Raw genomic sequence first — 12,679 nt, 5'->3', positions numbered from 1 at the left:
TTTGAAGTATTATCCTTTTTAGAAAATAATTTAAAAAAAAGTTTTATGTTTACAAATGAGCTGACTCTTTCATTCCTTAATTGTATGTGGTTGTCAATGCCTCAGAAGTCCAGTGTTTTCTTAGATTCAACATTTTCAGTTCTTCATAACAGGCATTATATTGTGCTAACAAGGCTAGAATTCTAAAACATGGACCTGAATCTTTCTCTCCTTCGTTTTTTCCATCATTTGCTCCAATATGAAGATCTATCATGATTGCTTACTGATACCAGAATATGTGATCATTCATTCTTTCCTCCTTAATAAGTATTAACTTATTTGATCAAGAAATCATGTCACCTCACAAAACTATCCATGTTGTGATTAAGGAGCTGTTTGGACAGACCTCAGACACAGTGGTCCTGTGATTACCTGATTGAAAACAAAAGCAACCCTGCTACTTAAATACTAGCTAATATTTCATTAAGCAATTCACACCAGCCTGGATCTTATGATTATAATGAAATGTGCATCTACAGAATACAAATGCATAGATCTTGTCATACCTCCATGACACAAAGAGTGATGTGTTGCTGATTTGCTAACAAATGAAGATCTTTCTAACCAAACAACACTCTGACTGTAATTTACTGCATGTTTTGATGGATAGCTGCAATTCAAAGGATGAATCGTGGATTATAAACTGGGTAAATTAGGATGCTTTTCCCCTTCTCCCACAAATCTGGATGAAAACTGGGTCATTTCTATACATGCATCTCTATGTACAGTTTTCCATAGGGTTGTTATATACTCTGTTATATTTGGATTTTGTGTGGGGTCATGTATTGCAAAATAAAAGCCTAAATACCACCCAGGCTGGCATTCACTTCATGAGAATATCAAATCAACTTAGGTTTAAGTATGCTCTTCTAGAATTGAGGCAGACGAGACAAGTAATAAAAAAATCTATTTACCTTGTTTATACACAAGAACAGAATCTAATTTATTTGTGCGCCCATCTGGACTGGATTGCTCATTTTAAGTTAATTTAGCAAATGATAGACTGCTACGGCCTTTTTTTTTATTTTTCTTCCCCCAGGAGAAGAGGTTGACAGGCAGCTGTGCAGAGATGCCATCTACCCGATCCCGGTGGTGTGCGAAGCGCCGTGCCCCAAGGACTGCGTGCTCAGCGCGTGGTCTGGCTGGTCCTCCTGCTCGCACACCTGCTCCGGAAAAACCACGGAAGGGAAGCAGCTGCGCGCCCGCTCCATCCTGGCCTACGCGGGGGAAGGTAAGGGCTCGCCCTCGCCTCTGGGATTGCCAATCCTCCACTGCCTCCGTAACGTCAAAGTGATCTCTTGATCGACAGAAACAAACTGTTAGATCATATTTTGAGTTTTTTAAAATAAAACAGAATTGTTTAAATGGCTGTCCTACATTTACTCCTGGTACCTAAAGCTGTTTTATGGTTATCCTACATTTAGGATAACCGTACTAGGTTACATTTGAACAAAACTCCTTTCTCACTGATTGTTACATGCAGATGTATGCACACACAAGTGTATGTGTAGGCATATATCTATATTTACTATTTGCTTCTGGTACCTAAAGCTGTTTTAAAGAGGGTTTATTTTGCTCATTTCAGTTACTATATTTTTTTAGTGTGCCTAATGTTACTGCTTCTTTTTCAGATATACGATTTTCTTGTTTTCATTAAAATTAAACAAGACAAACTTTTCATCCGATACAGGTTAACGATGCTAATTTATGTCCAATTTGGAAAGATATAGGTATCCTGAATGCTGAAAAGATGAGGATTTTAATGATTCAAATGTTGTCCAATTTGGAAAGATAGAAGTATCCTGAATACTGAAAAGATGAGAATTTTAATGATTCAAATGTTAGCAAAAGGGTTTTGGGGTTTCTTTTCTCTGGTAACTTATGTTAACCCACTAACATTGTTATTCATAGCAAAACTTTGGGTTTTGCCCTACAAGTCTTCATTCTTGAATGGTTCCCATTTGTTCAAGTGATCCTTGTGCAGTGTCTGCAGCGTATGCAAAGAGAAGACATAGCTGGAATATAAAGGAGAAGACAAAACAGGTTTTAAATGCAGATTCATGGCTATTCTTTTATGATTTTCCATGGTTCCTACAGCTCTTTTTGTTTTGGTTTTAAGTACTTGGAGGGGTGGCTGGGTAATAGAGGAAACATATTCTGTATATAACATGATTCAAAAATGGCCATGTCAAGTGTGCCAATGCCTCATGCAACACCAGGAGCCAGGAGACACAGCCACCACAAAGTTCTTGAAAGATGTTTACTCACATGTATTACTGAGAGAAAAGTTAAATGCCTCAATATAAAAGGATTACATGCATGTGTTTGTTCTTCTTTTAAACTATTGAGCATTTTATCACTTTATCTTAAGATCAAATTTAGCTGAGAAATGAAAGCTGCAAGATATGGAAGCAATGAAATGGAACAGCTGTACACTTTGCTGTTTGCAGACACAGCTAACATTGCTAAAAGTGTACTCTGCTTTTGGCAGAATTTGGGTGATTGTAAAAAAAATAGCAGAGCACTTCCAACTTTTTCTCTGAAAGGAATTTTTGCTAGAAATGTTAGTGGCAATCAGAACTGTATTCTATTTTAGTAGGTGATTCAAATAATAAATTATTTAGATGGGTCCAATGTAACAAAGTAGAAACACTTTTAAAATTATATAAAAATTTGGTTTGTTGTTTCCCTTTCTTTTATAGAGTGTCGAACAGACTCATTTTGTGGGAAACAGAGACATATAATTCAAATAAATATATATTCATGTGCTTCTTGCTTGTCCGTCCAGGTCAAGACAGTAGATTTTTGGTGTACTTTTGTAATTTTGCTGGTGACAGAAATTTAAATCCTGACAAGCATGCCATAGAAGTCAAAAACCTAAATTACTGGAAAAATTAAACCACTTTCTTATGCTTAATCTTAAAAAGTACTCACTCAGAGAATGAAAGTATATAAATAAATTAAAGAAGCTTCCAAGGTTTAGCGTATTTTTACAATTTTAACTGGAAAGTACTTTTCACCTTTTCTTGTATTATATTAAAACATTTATCAGTTTAACTTTTTTTTATGCTTCAGTGGAATGAGAGTTATTTTCATGTTTCTCCTCATACTCCTGTTATGCCTCTTAGTCATTTGTTACATGACAAATAACTGATTGACTTTTCACCTCCAGAATCCCATGACTGAGATCAGCTGAGTTCCCAAAACATAAAGTACTGGGTGCTGGGAGCTCATTTCTTGTTCTAGGAGCACAGAATATAATAATGTGTTTGAATATCTGTATTCCACTGATATAAAAGGAAGCTTCATGTTGAGCATTTTTTGGAAAACATGCAGTTCTCAGTTCCATTCAGAACTTAGAAAAATGCCCAGAACTGTAGATGGAAGCTCTGCAAGCATCATGTAAAACTAAAAATTCCAAGTCTCATGTAAGACCAATAATTCCGTCTACACATTAAAGCTGAGTTCTGAAAACAGCTATCGGTTCTGTTCAGGTGAACAGTCACACAAGTTTTCTTTTGGATTTCTGAACCTTTTCTTGAGCTGTTGGTATGAGCGACAGACCAGGGTAGGTGAGCTATTCCATAGTAATTTCTGTATCCTGTTGCCTTGAGTTTTTTACTCAAAACACAACAGAAAAAATATATTGCGAATAAATATATACTATTCCTATTATATATCAGAACTTGATATTATTAAAGAAAAAATATGCAAGACTGTTGCAAATCCATGAATAAGGCTAAATTTGTATTCTAAAATGACATAAGGAGTCCAGGTGTGAGTCCTTGATCACACACATCCTCCTGCTAGTCATTCAGTGCACAAGCCTAGACAGATCAAAGCATTGCAGTCATTGCATACACAATGAATACTGCAATCCATCAAAGTATCTGGTACATTTAATTCTCATTCATTTGGGTACTTAAACATGAGCACCCCCTGAAATTTTTGAGGCTCTATAGATACATGTGAAATAGGTTTTTATCTGGCTCTCAGATGGCTTTTTATCAAGTATTGTTTGTGATTCTTCAGTTTCTCTCTTCTTTGAAATGAAAAATACTATATTCTACCATTTTTCTTGTTAACATAGGCATATAACTGTCTGTAATAGAGCTATGTTATTTCACACCTAAGAAATTTTTTTCCTCTTAGTACCAATCTATCTCTGCTGCTGAAGTGGTTTGAAGAAACCATCAAGTTAACACGACTGGCCACCAGAAAACAACCACAGTCTAATCAATTTTTAATTTGATTTGGAATAGGAATAATTCAGTAGTATTATAATAATTCCTCAGTGTAAAGAATAGGTTCACAGAAAAGCTATAAGCTGTATGTAAAATACAACAAATATAAGCCATATGTAAATTACAACAGTGACAAAGTTTTCTAATGAGCTCTGGGATACCAACTGCCCCTCCAGCACTACACTGATTTCTGCTTGAGCCAGGAGCTGACCTCAGTTGTACACCCTCTCATCAGCATTTCCTCATTCCATACAAGACCCTTTTCATGTGCTCAAACCACACACTGCAGAGCCTCAGGCACGGTGTGGTCATGCACATCTGGGATGGGCTTATTTACTTGCATTCAGGGGAAAGAAAGGAGTCTTTTCACAAGATAAAGACTTACTGTGCTTTGTGAGATGACTCCATGTGAAAATGACTGTCACAATAAAAATTTTTTGTTATTTTTTCTGAGATCATTGTCCTCAGCTTGAAGGTTTGAAAGGCAAAGTGATTTATAAATTTGCCTGTGAGACTGCCTATAGTGTTAGCTCATTTCTGTCACTGTCAAATATATCTTCACAGTACAGTAAGAAACTCAGAAAAGTCACTGTCTCAAAATAAAAAATGACAGCAAAGGACAGAGTGATGTTAGCTGATACATCATGCAGTTGTTCTGCATAAATCCAGTAAGGTATTGTATACAGCTCAGCCTGTCTCTCAAATGTAGGGTGTGTCTACTTTTGATTTATATTCTGTTTAATATTTCTGTTCTTCTTTTTACTCCCTGCTTACAATAAATCTTATACAATGAGTAGTGTGCACTAAGACTGTTTCACATTACTATTGGACCTGAGACTCAAAAGAACTGAATTAATCTTAGTTTTTCAGTAAGTAATAAATATGTAGATTGATTTTGTTTTGATTATACACTGCCATAGACTGGAAAATTGGTGCAATACAGCATAACAGTAATGTTGTGAGTACATCCTAAGTTTTATCAGTAAAACCAATTTTGGAAAAGTAAAGATTTAACACGCCAAACCAAAACCAAAAAACCCAAAAAACCAAAAATTCAAAAGAGGAAAATAATGCAAAGAGGAAAATAAGAAAACTTAAAAGCTTAATTTATTAAAATGAGAGGGAAGGGAATTTTTTTTAATATTATTCACTTAGGGCAGGGATGCATATGTGCACCAGTGCTTTGCTATGGGTGTTACATGCTCATAGATCAGCAAAGTGTAATGCCATAAGGACTATTTGGCATGACCATACAGCACAGAGCACTAAACATCACATTTAGATAGTATAGAATATCAGTTGTCCATCTCATCAGATATTCTGTTTGACAGGGACCAACAACTCTTCTCATCTATCTGCAAGATTGATTTATTGAATAAGTAAGAAATATCTGGATCAACGGAGTTTCTTATCAATACTTAACAGATTATTGTTTATATGCTTTATTCCTGTTAAATTCCAATACAGTTTGACTACATAGTTGCACACAAGTAATTATGCTTAGGGGTTTTTAATGTATTTATTCTTCCTACATTTATTGAGTTTGTTTTTAATTTTTGTATTTTCCTGGCTTGAAAGAACAGTGCTTGGTAATTAAATCTGAAAGCACAGAATGAGTATTTATTTCAGCAGCAAATTTCTCATTCACAAAAAAATAAGTTTTGGAGAGCATGAGGTTTTTCATGAAACAGGAATAAAAAACCCCCACTTAGTTTTGTAACTGTGCAACCTGAATTTTCAGGCAAGACTTACTAAGTGACCTGACACCTGTGTGAGAAAGGTGAGCCAGGGCAGTGTATGTTACTGTGCTTCTTTTGCTCAGGAGCCCATCTCCTCAGATTGCTGAGTGTGGTGAGAGTCAGGGGTTCATACTCTGTCCTGGAAAATTCTTGAGGACAGACATCTACCATGAGCCCACTCTGCATCCTGACCTGTTGTGTATTTCAGACAGGTCTGCTTGGTTTGTGAAACTGATATAAACCAAGGGAGGGAGCATCAGTGTTTGCAGAGCAGGAACAGTCTTGGTCTGCAGAGCAGGAACAGTCTTGTGTCTGTCCTCAGGAAGTGCGATTGCCTTAAGAAGTGCATACCTCCTGCATACAGCAAAGAAATGAGTTACACCCATTTCACTCACCAGAATACAACAGGCACTTCAGTCACATCTGTTTTCTCAAACTTTGAGATTATTCCAGCTGTTTTGAAATGCATTTATAAAACTATATGCCTTTACAAAAACAAGGGATATCAAGATGATTAATTAGAATGATCCAAAATGCTTTAAAAAATGTTTAACATTTTGAAATTTCAAAGTTATCGAGTCAATGTCACCAAAAAAAAAAATTTAAAATCCAATCATTGAATATCCTAGAGCAAGGTGTCTTACCCCTTTAGCAGCTCCAAACCAGGCAGAAAAGCAACCTAAGTGTATGACAATTCTGTCAACTACTTTATGAGCAATATGCAAGCCCCTCTGCAAAGCTAGGCTTTCCCTTCCAAGTCTACTTTGCTTAAAAATCCAAACCCAAAACTAAATGCTTCAGCCCCAATTGGTTTTTGTATCCTTGAAATTATTATTTTTAGTACTGCCAAGAAGTCATTTACTGTCATCTGATCATTTATTATTAAAGGATGTGTTTATTATTGTATGTCCCTTTTTCCTATATTCTGATTAATTCAAATGTCTATTTTATTTTTTTTCTGTGATACTCATTAACTTTTACATTCCTGTCAAACCTGTCCTCTACTGGGGATATGCCTATAAAGTTATTACCCCTACACAGATGTTGTAAAGGGCATCTCTAACTGCCAGTTTTCCAACCCCTTCTGATTTTCTGTACCTAGTTAAATTGGAGGAAGCACAAGAGAATGCTGTTTTCCTGGATGGAATGGCACATTGATTTTTATTTTAGTAGTATTATTTCCACATTTTGTTCAGTCTTTGCATGTTTTTTAACTCCTGGTTTAATCTGAACAGAACTGGATTCCCACTGAGCTGCAGACATTCATGCCCCAATGTTTTTCATTTACAAGTCAATGTCAATCTCTTTTTTTCCCCTGAATATATATTCTTGCCCAGCTGCCGAAACTGAACCTAAGTTATCCCTTTATTCTCAAATGTCTTAAGAAATGGTGCCTGTGGCATTCAATATTTTTAACATTTTTTCAATATTTTAAATCTATATTTTAAATATATTTTAAACAGTTCTGATAGACTTGAGTTGCATCCATTTTCTACCAAAAATTTGAGTTATTCTTTAATTAAATTCACGTATTCGTAGGTTTTTCTAATCCCGCTTTGCGAAATTTAAGATTAGCTAGTCTGTGGCATGAAATTTCAACTGATATGATGTTTCCTGTCACTTAGTTGAATCAATATTTTTAGGAAAAAGCCAGAAATTAAAAATATTCCTAGAGAAATAAATTGAGAATTATGACTTTATCTTGTGTTTTCATTAGAATGAACCTTTTCTCATGTTTGCTGCAGATCTAGACCATACAGAGAAACTTGTATAAAGTATTTTTATACTGTCAACTTGATTTTCTTGTGTTGGAGAGTTTGAAGCATTCATTGTTTCTTTCATTACATTTACATTTTTTGTTTAATTTCAACAACGGGTGCATAAAACTCCCTCCCTCCCACATATCTGTCTAGCAGACATGCAAACCTGAAGTTCAGTGATAGGGTATAAATAATATACTCTACAACATGCATTTGGTGGGAGCATGCATTTTAGAGAAAAGTCATATAGATCATCAGCATTAACTAATAAAAAGCTCCTCTTTCAATTGTCTCTCCTACTTTTCTTGTCTTTTAGGAGAGGCTAAAATGTTGCTTAGGTTTTTTGCTGCCTTTCCATCAGTTGGAGATAGGGGACCCATTGTTACTTTAGGCCAGAATCTCAGACCTAGATTCTAGTGACACCAGATATTTAGCAGGTGTGATGTCTGCTCACAGGGCTGGACCTGGAATAGCCTGTGATCAGCACTCATAGGAAAGACCTCTTCATTTCTGCTGGAGGACTGGGAGGCCAAAGTAAGTTTGAAGTGCTTGAATATAATGAACTGAACATACTATCAAAGAAACCAAGCACAACAAAGATAGATTTTCTTCACAATCATTGACACTTGATTGCATTTTAATCTTAACCTGAAATAGGCTTTGTTATCTTAATCTGGACCTGGAATTGCCAGCTGTGCCATCCTCTTTGGTTCACATAATATGGATAAACATCCACTGGGAGCTAGGAGAAGAGCTGCAAAAATCTTTTCAATTCATCTGTGAATTAGACATAAACAGAGGTCTTTACACATGTATAATTAGAATAATTGACTATTTCTTCTGTCTACAGCCTTCATACATTCTTATGTGATCTCTTGCAGTCTTTCAGTGTTCACTTCTAGAGAACACTGAAAAAATAAGGCTGTAGACCACTCCAAGCACATTAGTGTTATAGAAGTTATGATTATTTTGTTATCCTTTTGGTACAGACTTAAATACTGTCCATGAACAGTCTGTTCTGTGTGGCTTGTTGACTGAAATTTATGAAAGTCGATATTGGGCATATGAAGAGGAGGAAAAAGGAACAGCATTTCTTTCATGTAATCAAACATAATATATAACTAAGAAAACTTCAAAGTGAGTTTGTGGTGTGTGGGTTTTTTAAAATAAAAGTTATATCTCGTTCCAGTGAAGGATCATTTGCCCTCTGTTACTGTTGCAGGAGGAGTGCAGTGCCCGAACAGCAGCGCCCTGCAGCAGACGCGCAGCTGCAACGAGCACTCCTGCACTGTGTACCACTGGCAGACTGGCCCGTGGGGACAGTGCATAGAGGACACGTCTGTCTCTGCTTTCAACTCCTCTGCCAGCTGGAACGGGGAGGCCACCTGTTCCGTGGGGATGCAGACAAGAAAGGTCATCTGTGTCAGAGTCAACGTGGGACAAGTAGGCCCGAAAAAGTAACGATCTTTATAAGTGTCTTCATGCTGTAATAATGTTTGGATTTTACTGCTTTATATTTTTATCACCAAAAACTGCTTGCAAAGGCAAAAATACCCTCTTCTGTGTGTTCTCATGAGGGGACATTTCGCCTTCTAAAAATACAAGACTGGCACAACGGGAAAACTAGACAATACCTTTCTCAGTATGGATTTTAATGGATAGTATTTATGATGGTGGTTCTGCTGACAGCTACATAAATCCAGTTGGTTCCTTACCACCATCAGGTTGAGTCACAATAAAATTCTTGGAGTATGTGTGTGAAATGCAGAGCGGCACCATTTCAAAGATCCTTGTGCTGCTTCCAAACAAGCAACATGCTGTATTGATTAGTGCAGTTCCACTCAAAAACAGTGATATGAATCTAAATACACTAAAGCCCTTCTCAGAACCAGACCAAGGAGCTGCAGCACAGTGAAAAATGGCATGGCATTAATTTGAAGCATTAGTTTGAACATTAGTTTGACAAAATTTGTGGGGATTTTTCCCCACTTATGTGTTTTTTTTTAATTATTTCCTTGGCCCAGTGATTTGGGTTTACAGTTTAATGTGTTACTAGGGTTAAATACAGATTAGCTGCTAGTAAAATGCATTTGATAATATCTTTGTAGGGATTTGCAGTCTGTAAATATATCCCACTCAGAACAGATTCAAAACTCTAAGAACTGGTAGCAGAGGTCATTTAGAAAGTTCATGAGGCAGCTATTTTCACACAAAATGTTTGCTTGATGCCTGCCATTTGCTGTTTTATTTGGCTGTAGATTTAAGCCTAATTTACTTTAAATGGAAATGTGGGGAGTAATGTCTGCACATTCAGTAATCTAAATTGTTGTGTATCTGTATTAAGTTGCTGTTCTATTTAGTCATGATAGAATTATCTTTTGTTTGGTACATTTACAGAAAAAAAAGCCCACAAATCTCTAATGATGTATCATCCTTTTTAAATCTACTAGATGCCACTACCTTTGATTTGATGTTAAATTCTGGGAGGAGGACTGTTTTATTCTTTCATAAATGAATCATGTGAAGTGAAAAAAGGTCTTGGTTGTTCCTTCAAATTGTCACATCAAAATCACTGAATCATTTTTAAAGACCCAGACGTTTAACATGAAAATGTAAATAGGAACCTTGTTTTAAACTTCCCTTAATAAAAAGGATTACTGTGGTATGATACAATCAATATTATTGGCCTTATCTGCCTCACAAGTTACAGACTCCAGCATGTATCTTTTCTGTTTAATTTGACCTTGAGTAAGGACTGCAAAAAAATCAATACTTTGCTTTAAGCCATATATAGTAAACACAAACAATATAAAGCATAGAAATGGTGTTCTAATTGAACTAATTGCCTTGCCTAAGTATCTGAAGAGCAATTGTAGTGTTTAGCACTCCTGAAAGATGAAGCTCTCCATAAAATGGTGAATGTGTGTATTTCAGACTGTTTTGTATGCTTATAATTTCTCCTGTTTTTAAAGGGAAAAGCCAATGTAAGAAAAAACATTAGCAAGCAAACGTTCATTGCTTTTCAGAAACATTATTTACTTTTAATCTTAAAGAAATTTCTGACAATATTGTCAATATATGCAATTGGAAGCAGAGGTTTTGTTAAAGTGTATCTGATCATATCTAAACACACCCTTGCATATAGAATCTGATTTTATGAATCACATGGAACTGAGGCACAAGTTGACTAAAAATTGTAGAGAGAACTTACATAGGGGCAATGGAGATTTGTGTTGCTATAGCTGTGTTATTTCATATTTTTTCACATTGGTGGGAGGGGAAAAAAGAGAAGGGGTGGAGATCCCATTTTAAGAGGGCACCAAGAAATTGGTGCTCATTCATGGTAATTGATCACATGCTGAGGAAAATGCAGAGACATCTGATGGAAAGCATGCACAAGCAAGTATTATTGTTCTATAGTATGTTCCTGTAAAACTGCAAATCAGCTTTTGTCCTCCTCACATTGCTCAGGCATAGCTCTCTCCTGACCATGGAGACTCGATTTTCCTGATATTTTACCATTAGACTTGCCTCTCTCACCTCTTTGATCCCAGTTGCCCTGGACTGAAAACAGGAAAAGCTAATCATAGTAATGTTTTTCTATAAGGATCCATAAGCTCACAAACATGAATGTTATGTTTGTCTTACATCTTTACATATTCTTCAGACAGTCTACAGTCTGTATGTTTCTGGAGCAACAGAAATTTTGAAATTATTTCAAATATTTTTACTACTTCTGTGAGAGTTATTGTATCATTCTGAAGCAAGTATTGTGGCATAGAGAGTTGTTTTTCCTTGATGAAAAAAGACCGAATCCCCACAGAATGGGGAAAATGACCTGGGTAATGAGTCCCATATGTGGTAGTCCAATAATCCTTTTTATATGCTGATCAAGACTCTCCCTAAAACAAGCAAGGTTTTCTGCCTTTTCTGGCAGTCTTTCTCAGTCTCATTGATCTGGCAGTTTCAAATCCTTTTCTGGTTTCTTTCATAAACACAGCCAGCTTATGCCTATTTGTTCCTGGGTTGGCAGTGTTATTTATTTTAAATATGCCTCCTTCCAGAGTTTATTTTATGATAAAGTGATGAGACCTGAAGATGTATTTTACTAAGCTAAATAATGGGATGGCTTTTCTTCATAATTATGTGAAAGTTTGAAAATTACCCTGAAAATACAAAGTCTAGTGTGGTGAGTGTGGGATGATGATTATTTAAATCCTGAGGTGCAGCATACACTAGATTAGGCTTGCTTTCACCACATGTATTTAATTGCTACTAGTTTTTATAGCTGTGCTCCATCCTGGTGAATTCTGGACAACAAGCACTGTCCTCATGTGCCTACAAGCATTGAGTACCTCACACAATTCACTACTTCATTGCAGAGTGATTGTTTATCTGATAATGCTTCTTTGTAATTTTTTTGTTAGATGTCCTGAAAGTCTCCGACCTGAAACTGTGAGACCTTGTCTGCTTCCCTGTAGGAAGGACTGCATTGTGACTCCATTCAGTGACTGGACACCGTGTCCTTCTTCTTGTCAAGAAGGTAATTTTGTCCATTGCATGTTAATAAATTTTAAGTATGTAAAAGATGGGGAGTCAATTACTTGCAATCATTTTTGGGAGAATGCTTATACACATCTCTTCTGACAGAGTACGTGAAATATCTGGTATAGCTGCTGCAGGGAGGACATAGAATTTTTGCTGAAAAGAACAGTTATTCCTATATGCATCTGTTTGGATTTTTCCCCATATTTTGCCTAATGTCACAAACTCCTATTTGCATCTTACACTGATAAAGAGATAACTAGTTACAGGGTACACATAGCTGTTATCATCAGCTTGTCATCTGAACATCAATACTTACACAATGTTAGCATTTTAATTGTCAGATTATAAA

At 36.1% G+C, this 12,679-nt stretch overlaps 1 protein-coding gene across 1 annotated transcript in view; it reads left to right on the top strand.

Annotated features, from left to right (window-relative positions):
• THSD7A (thrombospondin type 1 domain containing 7A) overlaps window positions 1–12,679 on the top strand; it is a 266,483-nt gene that overhangs the window by 196,521 nt on the left and 57,283 nt on the right. The window contains exons 9-11 of the mRNA XM_058019397.1: window positions 1,079–1,270; window positions 9,005–9,239; window positions 12,210–12,325. Of these exons, the coding sequence (XP_057875380.1) occupies window positions 1,079–1,270; window positions 9,005–9,239; window positions 12,210–12,325 (543 nt within the window). The remainder of the gene's footprint in view (window positions 1–1,078; window positions 1,271–9,004; window positions 9,240–12,209; window positions 12,326–12,679) is intronic.

The sequence above is a fragment of the Melospiza georgiana genome, chromosome 1 (assembly GCF_028018845.1).
Source record: "Melospiza georgiana isolate bMelGeo1 chromosome 1, bMelGeo1.pri, whole genome shotgun sequence".
Lineage (NCBI taxonomy): Eukaryota > Metazoa > Chordata > Aves > Passeriformes > Passerellidae > Melospiza > Melospiza georgiana.
The sequence above is the reverse complement of the archived record's forward strand: the minus strand, read 5'-3'. Positions and strand labels throughout refer to the sequence as shown.